This window comes from Mytilus californianus, unplaced genomic scaffold (assembly GCF_021869535.1).
Source record: "Mytilus californianus isolate M0D057914Y unplaced genomic scaffold, xbMytCali1.0.p SCAF_9, whole genome shotgun sequence".
Lineage (NCBI taxonomy): Eukaryota > Metazoa > Mollusca > Bivalvia > Mytilida > Mytilidae > Mytilus > Mytilus californianus.
Window position 1 is genome coordinate 65,819,200 of NW_026262745.1, and position 13,418 is coordinate 65,832,617.

The following is a 13,418-nucleotide window of genomic DNA, read 5'->3' on the forward strand; positions in this document are numbered from 1 at the left end:
TAACATGATCCAAGAAAATGAGGTCAAGGTTAGATAAACCAAACTGGAAATACATGTACACCTTACAATCAATCATTCCATATTCCAAATTTAGTTGAACTATTGCTTACAATTTCTAAGAATCAAACTTAACCAGGAAAACTTAACATTGACCAATGAACCATGAAAACGATGTCAAGATCAGATGAACCAAGCCAGACAGACATGTACACCTTACAATCAATCTATGCATTAAATATAGTTGACACATTGCTTATAGTATCTAAGAAACCAACTTAACTATGATAACTTAACATTGACCAATGAACCATGAAAATGAGGTCAAGGTCAGATGATACCTGCCAGACAGATATATACACCCTTACAATAATTTCATACACCAAATATAGTAGACCTATTGCTTATACATGTAGTATCTGATATATGAACTTGACCACGAAAACTTAACCTTGCAAGGTACGCACATACTAAATATAGTTATCCTATTACTCATTATAAGAGAGAAATTAACATTACAAAACATCTTAAACTCAGTAGTCACTGAACCATGACAATGAGGTCAAGGTCAATGGACATATGACAAACGGAAATTTCATAACATAAGGCATATATTTACAAAGTATGAAGCCTCAAGGTCTTCCACCTTCTAAAATATAAAGCTTTTAAGTAGTAAGTTAACGCCACCACCGACGCCTCCGCCGGATCACTATCCCTATGTCGAGCTTTCTGTGACAGAATTCGCAGGCTCGACAAAAAATATTTGCACCCAATCAATGATAAGATAAATTGATCTTTAAACATTGAACATCAAGGAAATGTTAATAAAGAGCAATTGAGCACATTACCAGTGCTAGGGGCCGTTTTGAATCGCTGTAAGTTAATGTCCGTTTAAAAAACATCAACTTGAATGTAACTTTGAGATGAAAAACAGCAATTGAAGACCGTTTGTTTGCTTTTAGTATTATCAAGTGCATGTAGGTATTGTGTGTCATATTTTACTTAACCGTATCACTTTTTTTTTTCATTACTGGACTAAAATTAAACAAATGAACCTTATCGTTAAACTTGTTTAAAAAGGCAACGCATGCGCACCATCGTGACATTGTAATTTGTTTTGATTTTATGTACGGCATTGTTATGTTAATAGATAACAGTCAAACATTTTATTCACTCGAGTTTCACACAGTGTATCCGCATAATTATTTATATATATATATATCTATACAAAACCGCGGAGGGATCCGATTCCCGAGGAAAATTAATGAGAAGTTTGTAACGGTGGGCAAGTAAAATCTTGATCCGATTTCTACGGAGGAATTATGCCTCGTGGGAATCGGATATAGATTTTACCGAGTACCCAGCGTTACGAACATTTCGTTAATTGCTTCTCGGTATTCGGATCCCTCCGCGGATTTTGGAACTGGATACACGATGTGAGTTTTTACACAATAAATAAGATGCTGTGGGATCAATGAGGCAGCAGCTTGACACAAAAAGCAGAAAAAAAATAAAATTGAAACAAAAAGAAATGAGAAATGTAAAATAAAAATATTAATAAAACAAAACAAAAAAGATAAATGGTAAGAAATATGACCATGCAGTTTTTAAAGCTCCCTTGAGCGGCTCTTGTCTAGAAACGTTGGGAATAAACAGTAAAAAAATATGAGAAAGAAACTATCGATTTGTTTGGATGAATGACGTTATTTCCAAACACCATGATAATAGTTAATAAATCTAACCTGATCCGCATCGTTCCATCCACCAGGTCCAGCGATTTCCAGGAACTTCTTGTCGTTTTTGCCATAAAATTCAATGATGTTAAAGACATATTGCCAGCTATCTTCTACGTCTTCATAATTGCGCCACATATTACAATATTTTTTTGCTAAATTGTAGTTGACCTGAAAGTAGGCGACTCTTAAATTTTGTGTATTTTGTTACTGGCCTTTTATAAGGGTCCTGATGGGGTTCCTTCATTTCTGTATTTTTTTATATATATTTTAGGCCATTTTTCTCTATTCTTTGCAATTTTTTCCCATTCTTCTCTATTCTTTATATTTTAGCACCTCATTATTCTCTATTCTTTATTTTTTGGTCCATTTTTCTCTATTCCTTATACTTTTTGTCCATTATTCTCTATTTTGTTAACCCCCATCCACACTTACCCTCTTTTATACTGATAGTTACGTGACTTGACAGTTATGTGAAACTGTACTGGATTTTATTGTATTTGTTTCTTTAATGTACGTTTTGTAAATCTATTGATCGAGGTTAAAAGGGGGAGGGTTGAAAATAATAAAAAAAGACTAGCCTAATCTTGTCACATCTTTATGTGTCTGTCCAAGGCCAAGAACCTTATTGGATTGCTGCTCAAATAACGTATTCCAAACATATTTGGTTGTTTTGGTTAAAATTGCCAAATCATGCAATTGTTGACATAATAATGTTTTTCGTTATTGAAGAGTTCGGTGATGAGCGCAGATCTAATATATTTTCTGGTAAATTTATTTACCCGATATGGGGACGATTTAATTAGAGAACGACTATAGGTATAATATTTCAATAGTGCATGGATAAACATTCTGAGCTGATTAGAACGGAAAATTGTTTTCTTGTCTGTGCCAAACGAGATGATGGAAATAAAAATGTATAAAATTGAAAATATAAGAAAGACTAGCAAAAGGTATAAAATCCTGCCCCCTCTCCCCCAGAATATCCAATGGTCGTTCCCAGAGAGGTTAACATATTATTTGGACACCTGTCAATTGTTGAAAACTACATGTAGTCATCTGGGTCTTTTGGGCTAATTTTGTTTTGTGGTTGTTGTACCATTGATGTATACCAAACATATCACATTGTCTATAGTTAAAAGTTATCCACATCAAATAATTTTAAAAAAATGACGTCAAAGCTATCTTTACATTGTGATACGTTAGAGAAAGTTTAGAATTTTAAACTTTCAAAACGATGTTTGAATGTAAAATTGTTGTGACACTTTGCTGACGGTCATAATCCAAATGACATGAACAACAATATAGCCTTACTTTTTCAAAGTGAAAAGAAAAAAAAAAAACCCAACATCTGACATTAAAATTCAACAAAGAAGGAATGATCAAATTAACTATACATACAATTCAAAATATGATATCAACTTTAAAAGATATAAGTATTTTTTCAAAAATTAAAATCTTTATGTAAATTCTTAAACGTGTTGTTAATTTTTTTATAGTGTTTTAAGTTTTAGTATCAAGTTTGGTTAAGTATTGCGTTTTATCTCTAGATAAAACAGTCTTAAACAGCAGTTAGAACCGACGAATTTTCGACCGGTTTTAAACAACAATTCGTTGCTTAAATTTATGAAAAGAGATATCGTTGAAATATAGCTACGATTTACTTTGCGGGGATGCCATGTAACCCAATCAATCAATCAATCGCATGATGGGAGCGTTTATTGTTTCTGACGAAATCTATTGATGAAGGGAATCTCAAGACGACGCAAAATATACGAATCGTAATAAATGAGAATTGAAGTTCATTTCTAACTGGTTCATATTTGGTCGTAACTTAACTTTAAAATCACCTTTGGTCCCATACAGATAGCCAAACTACAACCATATAAGATTGGTCGGCCTGTCTTGTTGAGATACAATCCCATCTGTTCAAAACCTGAAATCGATATATTAAAAATAATTATATTCTTCATTTAGCAAAAAATAGGCTCATTACTTTGTTTCCTTTGTCAATCGATAGTGTACTCCTTCAAAACTATTATAATTGGAAGAGAAAAATCAACCATTACGGTTTATTTTTTTGTAGGCATTTGTAGATGTAAATAAATGGAGAATGTGTCCATGGGACATATGATGCCACCGCTTGCATATTATGTTATAAAGGGGAATAACTCAAGAACGGTTTAAGTGACGCCACCCAAATTCGAACTTGATCTGTGTGTTGTCGTAATAAGCATTGTGTATAATTTTCACAACCTATTGGTTGAAGTAAACTAAAGTTAAAGAACGGAAACCAATTTAGGGACGTAGGTACGGACGGACACGGGCACGGGTAACACTTAATGGCCTCTACGCTGACAGTGGGACATGCATATTAATGGTCAATCACCAATAATTTAAACGCATAATTTCACAATGCGTCTATCCTAGTGCTTTTTAACTAATCTACACAATACTAATAATTTTCATTATTTATAATCACACCAATCTGATTAAAATTCAGATCCTGTTTCAATCAATGTCAGTTGAAAAGGGCTTCACTCATCAGATCGATACAATACAGAAAAACATCTAACAAAAACACAGACCGGACATGGCACCCTTACAACAAATAAAGACACAAAGTACAGATCTGAGAGTACCTGCAGTTACTGACAGCTAGTTCAAAGCCAATAGCAAATAATTCAAAAATATGTATCTAAGATTAGAATATTAATCAGTACACATCAAACATCCTATGAATTTAGTGTATAGACGTGGTTAACAGTCAGAGAAAAGCATGACCTTGTGAAATGCCAAAATTTAGTGATCGACATGTTGTAGAAATGTGAATGTGCACATGAGTATAACTATAATATTTAGTATGGTTTTAATTGTCCCCGTCTCTTAATAGTTTCTCAATGTGGGGTTCGTTTTGCTAAGTCTTTAGTTATCTATTATTTGTTTTATAGACGCTGTTTGCTTTTAGGTCGTTTTTATTTTTTGCCCGGGCTTCGTCGATTCGTGTTCGACTTACGAGTTAATTATCCATTTGGTATCTTCCGCTTCTATTTTATAAAGGAAACTTGTTGTTTACTTTGTTTGGATTTGAGGGATTTAGCATGAACAAAACAGATATGTATTTTTTTTTTAAATTTTGACAGTAACAGTAGAAAGTGGTTTTCATCTTCTTTGTTTTTCAACACATAGGAAACGTTACACGTTATTTGGTTTTATGGTAGATATTTGCCCTTTTTTATGCCCCCGCCGTCGGCAACGGGTCATTGAGTGTTACCCTTGTCCGTTTGTTCGAGTTTGGGCAGTGAGACATTTACCGTTCTACAGTTATGGCCTTTTTTTAACTTGGAAAATTGCAAAGCTTGAACGGGGACATTTGTGTCCGCAGACATATTCTTATTTTTTTATTTATAAGTAAGTTATGACCACTAGTAAATAAGTTAAAATATTGAATAAAACCAAAGATTAACCACACACATTATGTGTTTTCCAATCAAAGTGCCATTTCTAACTGAAACTTACAAAAAAAAAACATCTTATGACGGTCACCGTTAATTTTTCTGAATTTCATATTTCGAAGATGCATGTATATCAAAATTGACTTACAGCAATAAAGTTCAATTCAACCGTTATTCGAGTTATATTCTGTTTGTCGTGGCGATAAATATTTACATTTGACCAACTGATCAATGCCGATGAAATATTTCAAAAACGTCCGCCCTGCTGTACTCTTATATAGAAGACAATATTTTCAAACTATTATATCAGTCTCAATTCCTCTCATATCCTCGGAGCCTCGATAACAAAAGGTGCTATACCTGTAACAAAGTTTGGCCCTGGGTTACAGCAATCAAGTTTCAACATATCAACGCCCCATTCAGCATATGTTGCGGCATCGCGTTCCATGTGATATTTATTTCCAGGGTAACCCTTGCATGTCTTATTGCCCACACTTCCGTAAATACCAAACTTGAGACCTTTTGAGTGTACCTGGTATGAACAAAAAGCAAAAACGATTAACCACATTTGGAATAAAAAAATACTCCGCCATTACATTTAGCCTTCCTTCTACTGTACAGATGATATTATATTTAGAGATAAAAATATTCTAGGGTTAGATGTTTTAGTGTTTTCAGTCTAGATATTGAGTCTTTACCTGGGGAACGGTAGCAAAACCTACTTAGACCATGCCATACTATATGTGTAATTTGTTTACTCATTTTAGTATGGTTTGGAGGGATCATGACAGGAATAATTCCTGGTGCTTGTCTATTAAAAATGTAATCTTCTTGTTACATATAAGTGTAAACTGTAGTAAGTATACTGTATCATTTGAAATTACACCATTTATTCTATTATCAAAGTACATACTGCATTCATTAGTTTTGGGTCGATAGTAAAATCAAATAATGAGAGGGTGACACAAGGATGTTAGTTTCCCAAATCCCATTTTTTTGCGTATTTTTTCTCAAATCCAATTTTTTTACCACTATAACATCCCAACTTTTGTGCTCCTATAGCCCCTATAGCCCACATCTCTACCTTTTTAACCCCCTATATCCAACATCCCGAAAACGTGTCATCCCCCTCTGATGAATATCAAAAACACTTTCCAATTCAGGAATATTTATTATCAAAACAATTGAAGACGACGTGGTTGACTTACATAATCAATAACTGCTTTCATACCATTTGGAAACCTTTCAGGATCAGCTATCAGCGTTCTCATTCTTCTTTCTTTTGCCATCCAGCAGTCGTCGACCGATAAATATTCATATCCCGCTTGCAGATAACCATCTTCTGTCATTCTATCTGCCATTTGCATAAGCAGCTTGGCACTAAAAATACAGGTAAAATTATCTTTTAAAATTCAGACACTATCGCTATATATAGTACGCTTGCTTTTATGTAACAAATATGCTGCAGTGGGGAAAACATCTTTTATCCCGCCATTCTATATGTGTCTGTCACGAGTCAGACGCTTGTAAGGTTGCTGTCTGTCACATTTGTTTTTCGATTATTTTTTTGTCATAAATCGGGCCGTTGGTATTTTTTGTTCGAATTGTTTTTCATTTAATCTTGTCGAGGCCTTTTACAGATGACTATACGGAATAGGATTTTTGTTGAAAGCCATATGGTGACCCATGTCCGTTAAAATCCAGGTCATTTGGACTCTTGTGGATAGTTTTCTCATTGGCAATCATACCACGTCTCCTTATTTCATATCATATACATTTTGTATATACATTTTTGTAACTGTAAGAAGTCGTGCAAAATGACAATTAAGTTGAAAATATATGGCGAAATTGAAAAGCTAGTCTCTGCATACAACATGTACAAGAGATGGGTAATATAAGGCTCTCTTGCAGACATAAAGAGTATTATTAGTCGTATCAACTCGAAAAAAAAATATAGATGGCAGTCATTGTAAATAAATAAACGTAAAAAGTAAAACATGAAAAAAACAGACAAAGACGTAAATGGTACCAAAACTTGTGATGCATAAATTAATACAATATTAATATAAAACATTATTTTCAACCCTCTTAATAGTATAAGCTATAAATTGTACGAATAACGTCTTGAAACTTTGAATCAATGAAAACCCAGGTACACACAAAACTTTCAGTTGTTCAGGTATATACAAAACTTTCAGTTGCTCAGGTATATACAAAACTTTCAGTTGCTCAGGTATATACTCAACTTTCAGTTGCTCATTAACAATGTATTTAGGTGAAATTAAAAAAAATCTAGAATTTAAGATTGATACTATCAGCCAGAAGAGCATTAGTTATGGTATAAAATAAGCTAAAAATATTGATAGGTTATGGAGCTACTTTTTGAGATATTTAAGCTAAAAAAAAAAAAAGGCGGGAAAAGGCTGACTCGGACTTTAACCTTATATTTGCATTGGTACTATTTGGGTCTCAAATCGAAGAAAAAAAATCTAGAATCTGCTTAAATTTTGTTAAGTGACCTTTTATGAGCTATTGAATTCTTATATGAAAAGAAAAATGGGTGTTGTGGGGCAAACAACATATTTTACCCTGTATAGTAGGAAAAAAACCAAGAAGTCCGAACATCTGACAAAAAATTCCTAAACCTGACTTAAGTACATCCTTAAGCCATCCTCACATAAGTATTTTTTCTTTTGTTGCTACATTGCAAAAATTGTAGATAATTGTTTTTTCAATCAGTAATCAAACCATAAACGCTGTGAATTCATATCATACATATGAAATTATTGTTTATGTAATATGTTGTTGTTTGCAAAGAAATTCCTGGAATACCAAACGTGCATGGTGTATATGGCCTTTTCCTATTTGTACGCCAAATTGTTTCATTGCTTTTTAATCGCTTGTGCATTATTGATTTTCTGATTGATTACCGTCCTTCGGCAAATATTACATGCATATTCAGGAAAATAACGTTTTTATGACATATTGATTTACCCTGCTTTGTACAAGACCAACGCGCGGATTAAGAAAGTGCTAGCTCACACGAAAGACAACTTATCCTACTCTGAACCAATAGTGTGACTCTGAGCCGACCGGATTTTGCTTTTACTCATATGTAGCATTCTTAGTTGAGAATCAGTAAATACCAGTTTACAGTCGTTGGTTTGACACATACGGGAATTTAACCAATGACCTTCCGCATTCCAGTAAAGTACGCTGCACGAGCCTAACGAGGCTATTCGCTCGTTGTTTATCTCATCATCAATATTCGTGCTTGATACAGGTCTGAATTTGGATTGAAACTCAATATTTGACATAATAGGTTTCTGACACAGAATAACTGTAGTCAAAATAGTCAAAGAACTTAGAATTGGTTATATGATTTGAATTTATATTCAATTTTTTGCTTTTGTGCAATACACTATGCTGTTGCGAATTGACCGCCCCCCCCCCCCCTTTTAAAAAAAAAAAAAAATTGAACGATTTTCTTTTTAATTTCTGGAATCTAGGGGAGAAAAATTGCCCCCCCCCCAATTTTTTTTAACCCCCACCCCCTCTTTTTCCAAAAAAAAATTCTTTCCGTCAGTCATGGTCATAATTTCAATTCAAATTTCCAATGGAGTTTGCAACCATAATAACCCATTTAAATACATCATAAAAGTCTTAAAATAGAAAATGACGTACATTATCATAGTTAAAATCAATTTACCTTAATCAGCATTTTTTAAATTATTAGAATAGTAACTTTAAAAAATGAATTGACAGCTAATCACCTGAAGACAATACAAAAATTCTTTATACATAATTTAAAAGCAGTGTAAGGGAGCTCCCTTCCACTGTAATTTGTACTTAAGTAATTGTCCATTAACCAGGAAACCCTTGTTTTTTCTCACTTTTTTGCCCCTAATTCCTAAACGGTTTGAGCCATAACCCCCCCCCCCCCCCCCTATATTTGCATTGGTACTATTTGGGTCTCAAATCGAAGAAAAAAAATCTAGAATCTGCTTAAATTTTGTTAAGTGACCTTTTATGAGCTATTGAATTCTTATATGAAAAGAAAAATGGGTGTTGTGGGGCAAACAACATATTTTACCCTGTATAGTAGGAAAAAAACCAAGAAGTCCGAACATCTGACAAAAAATTCCTAAACCTGACTTAAGTACATCCTTAAGCCATCCTCACATAAGTATTTTTTCTTTTGTTGCTACATTGCAAAAATTGTAGATAATTGTTTTTTCAATCAGTAATCAAACCATAAACGCTGTGAATTCATATCATACATATGAAATTATTGTTTATGTAATATGTTGTTGTTTGCAAAGAAATTCCTGGAATACCAAACGTGCATGGTGTATATGGCCTTTTCCTATTTGTACGCCAAATTGTTTCATTGCTTTTTAATCGCTTGTGCATTATTGATTTTCTGATTGATTACCGTCCTTCGGCAAATATTACATGCATATTCAGGAAAATAACGTTTTTATGACATATTGATTTACCCTGCTTTGTACAAGACCAACGCGCGGATTAAGAAAGTGCTAGCTCACACGAAAGACAACTTATCCTACTCTGAACCAATAGTGTGACTCTGAGCCGACCGGATTTTGCTTTTACTCATATGTAGCATTCTTAGTTGAGAATCAGTAAATACCAGTTTACAGTCGTTGGTTTGACACATACGGGAATTTAACCAATGACCTTCCGCATTCCAGTAAAGTACGCTGCACGAGCCTAACGAGGCTATTCGCTCGTTGTTTATCTCATCATCAATATTCGTGCTTGATACAGGTCTGAATTTGGATTAAAACTCAATATTTGACATAATAGGTTTCTGACACAGAATAACTGTAGTCAAAATAGTCAAAGAACTTAGAATTGGTTATATGATTTGAATTTATATTCAATTTTTTGCTTTTGTGCAATACACTATGCTGTTGCGAATTGACCGCCCCCTCCCCCTTTAAAAAAAAAAAAAAATTGAACGATTTTCTTTTTAATTTCTGGAATCTAGGGGAGAAAAATTGCCCCCCCCCCCAATTTTTTTTAACCCCCACCCCCTCTTTTTCCAAAAAAAAAATCTTTCCCTCAGTCATGGTCATAATTTCAATTCAAATTTCCAATGGAGTTTGCAACCATAATAACCCATTTAAATACATCATAAAAGTCTTAAAATAGAAAATGACGTACATTATCATAGTTAAAATCAATTTACCTTAATCAGCATTTTTTAAATTATTAGAATAGTAACTTTAAAAAATGAATTGACAGCTAATCACCTGAAGACAATACAAAAATTCTTTATACATAATTTAAAAGCAGTGTAAGGGAGCTCCCTTCCACTGTAATTTGTACTTAAGTAATTGTCCATTAACCAGGAAACCCTTGTTTTTTCTCACTTTTTTGCCCCTAATTCCTAAACGGTTTGAGCCATAACCCCCCCCCCCCCCCCCCCAAAGCCAATCCTAACCATCCCTTTGTGGTATGGAAACTTGTGGTATAATTTCAGAGAGATCCATACACTGTTCCACAAGTTATTGTCATGAAACTAGAAAAATGCTTATTTGTGCCCCTTTTTGGTCCTTTATTCCTAAACTGTTGGGACCATAACCCCCAAAATCAATCTTAACCTTTCTTTTGTGGTTGTAAACCTTATGTTTAAAATTCATAGATATCCATTCACTTAAACTAAAGTTATTGTGCGAAAACCAATGTGTCTTCGGACGACTACGACGACGACGACACCAACGTCATACCAATATACGACCGCAAAAATTTTTTGTGGTCGTATAAAAATAAGGAGATGTGGTATGATTGCCAATGAGACAACTATCCACCAAAGTTCAAATGTTAGCAATTATAGGCAACCATACGGCCTTCAACAATGAGAAAAACCCATACCATATCGTCTGCTAGAAAAGGCCCGTACATGAATATGAAACAATTCAATTGAGAAAACTAACGGCATATTTTATAACAAAACAGTTTACGAAAAACAAATATGATAGACATGAACCAACGATAAACACTGAACTACAGGTTCCTGACTTGGGACAGGCACATAAAGAATGTGGCTGGGTAAAACTAGTTTGTGAGCGCTCAACCTCCCCCTAACCTGGGACAGTTGTGTTACAGCACAACATAAGAACAAACTATAAACTCAGTTGAAAAAGGCTTAACTCATCAGATCGATAGAAAGAAAAACACCAAACAAAAACACAGACAGGACGTGGTAGAGTATATATCCATCCCTCATCCCTAACAACAAAAAAGACACTAAGTACAGATCTGAGAATGTCTGTGAATCATGATGTCTGAGAGGAATCTATATCTTTTATACGTAATGGATATCTATGATGATGCTGAAAAAGGAATGATCTATCTTTGACAATAGGTATCTAATTGGGTCTAGTTAAAACAAAACGCTAGAGGGGAGTAACTTTATAGATAATGTCTGCATATCACGATTCTTAAGAGAAAAACTCATCCTTTTATATAATGAAATTCTATAATGATGCCTATAGGGATTACTCATCCGCGGTTGACAATGATTTTTTTAGAGACATGTGACTCAGTGAACAAGTGGTAACAATATCACGGAAAGGCGGGGGGGGGGGGGGGGGGGGGGGGTACAGATATAGACGTTCGGCTGGGGTTTGAAAAACACCCCTATTCATATTGGTTTATGCGAAAAGCATATGCGTGAATCTATTCACATATGTCTTAAGAAGATTACAACCCATTTATATTATATAAATATTTCACAGCTATCATACATGTATTAACATCTTATTTCAATGAGCTGTTAACCACATGGGATCCGTGATTCATATAATGAGATAAAATTATCAGAAATCTTAGCATACATCTTAATAGAAGTGGGACATTTAAAGGCGTATCGTATCCGTATCTAATACGTTGACGTATCTGCATGTATTATGTTTACATACTTGCTTCTTCTTGTATGTCAAAATCCTGACTTAATAACATGTATTGCCCTTAAAGTGATGTATCTACGATATATATTTACAGTAACTATAATACAATTAAAAACCAATTGTTCAGAGAACAATTGAAGGTCTTTCCACCAGTAAGGATCTATTTTGATATGAAATATTAAAATTTGGTTTTTAATGTCAATTCCAGAGTCAAATAACAGCTTATTGTACGCTGATTCCAAAAATATATGGTTTCTATACAAAAAGATATAAATAAGGGAGATAATTTTTTACTTCCGGTTTGAAAAATGTCACTTCTGGTATTGTTTGATAGTTTACTTGACACTGATTCCAAAAATATATTGGTCTATATACTTTTACATTAATTAAATACAAAAAATAGCTACTTCCGGTTTACAAAAGGTCACTTCCGGTTGGCTTTTTCAAGTTCAAATGTCTTGCAACCTAATGCAAAAAGTCCCATGGCTTTATCATGTATACTTATGAGGTAAAAGCAAAGGTCAAAATCTAGAACGTTGAATTTACCTATGACCTTGAGCTCAATTTCAAGGTCATAAACCAAGGACCTTAAATCAAAAGACCCTAGGTCTTAATTATATATGATAAATGAGTTATATCACCATACGTGTAATTTTAAATATAATAGGGGAGAAAACTCCCATTAAATGTCTCCGTACACTTTCAACTCAAATTTACCTGTTACAACATGTCGCAACTAACAATTCTGTAAAATATTTTGTCGATATCTTATAAGATTTCTGAAAATTAGTGATAACAAGCCAAAATCAAAATTTTGAACATGACCTTGACCTTTGACCTTGACCTCATTTTCATTTTTATGGACCAAGGACTTCAAATCAAAAGGCCTTAGGCCTCTATCACTTATGGTTTACCAGTTAAAAATACATTTCACTTATATCAAATACAAAAGGGGAAATAACTCTCATATGGAGTCTTCGTAAAGCTTTGGTCTAAATACAACCTAACATCCTGAGGATATAATGAGCAATTTGGAAGAATAAATTTGTCGCTTTCTTTTACGGTTGCGGAGGAGATCTCATAACAAGAAAAACAGTGTTTGGGGAGATAACTCTTACAAAGAAAAGTGTTCGGTTAAACAGGGTCAGTTTCAAAAGCGTATAGACTGTATGATATCATATACCAAAAAACTAAGTGACAACTTTTGAAACAAAAATACACCGCAAGAAAAAAATTAGGCGGAAGAAAAAAAAAAAAAAAATTGAACGTCAAATTAAACTTTGACCTTGACCCCAATT

At 33.8% G+C, this 13,418-nt stretch overlaps 1 protein-coding gene across 2 annotated transcripts in view; it reads right to left on the reverse strand.

Moving 5' to 3' along the window:
• Positions 1-13,418, reverse strand: part of LOC127714304 (alpha-N-acetylgalactosaminidase-like) — a 57,776-nt gene that overhangs the window by 3,155 nt on the left and 41,203 nt on the right. The window contains exons 2-5 of one of the 2 annotated variants that reach the window (XM_052220366.1): positions 6,394-6,565; positions 5,546-5,717; positions 3,581-3,666; positions 1,740-1,901 (exon numbers count right to left, since the gene is read on the reverse strand). The exons of the other annotated variant lie outside the window; for it this stretch is intronic. Coding sequence (XP_052076326.1) covers positions 1,740-1,901; positions 3,581-3,666; positions 5,546-5,717; positions 6,394-6,565 — 592 coding nt within the window. The remainder of the gene's footprint in view (positions 1-1,739; positions 1,902-3,580; positions 3,667-5,545; positions 5,718-6,393; positions 6,566-13,418) is intronic. 2 annotated transcript variants of the gene reach the window in all.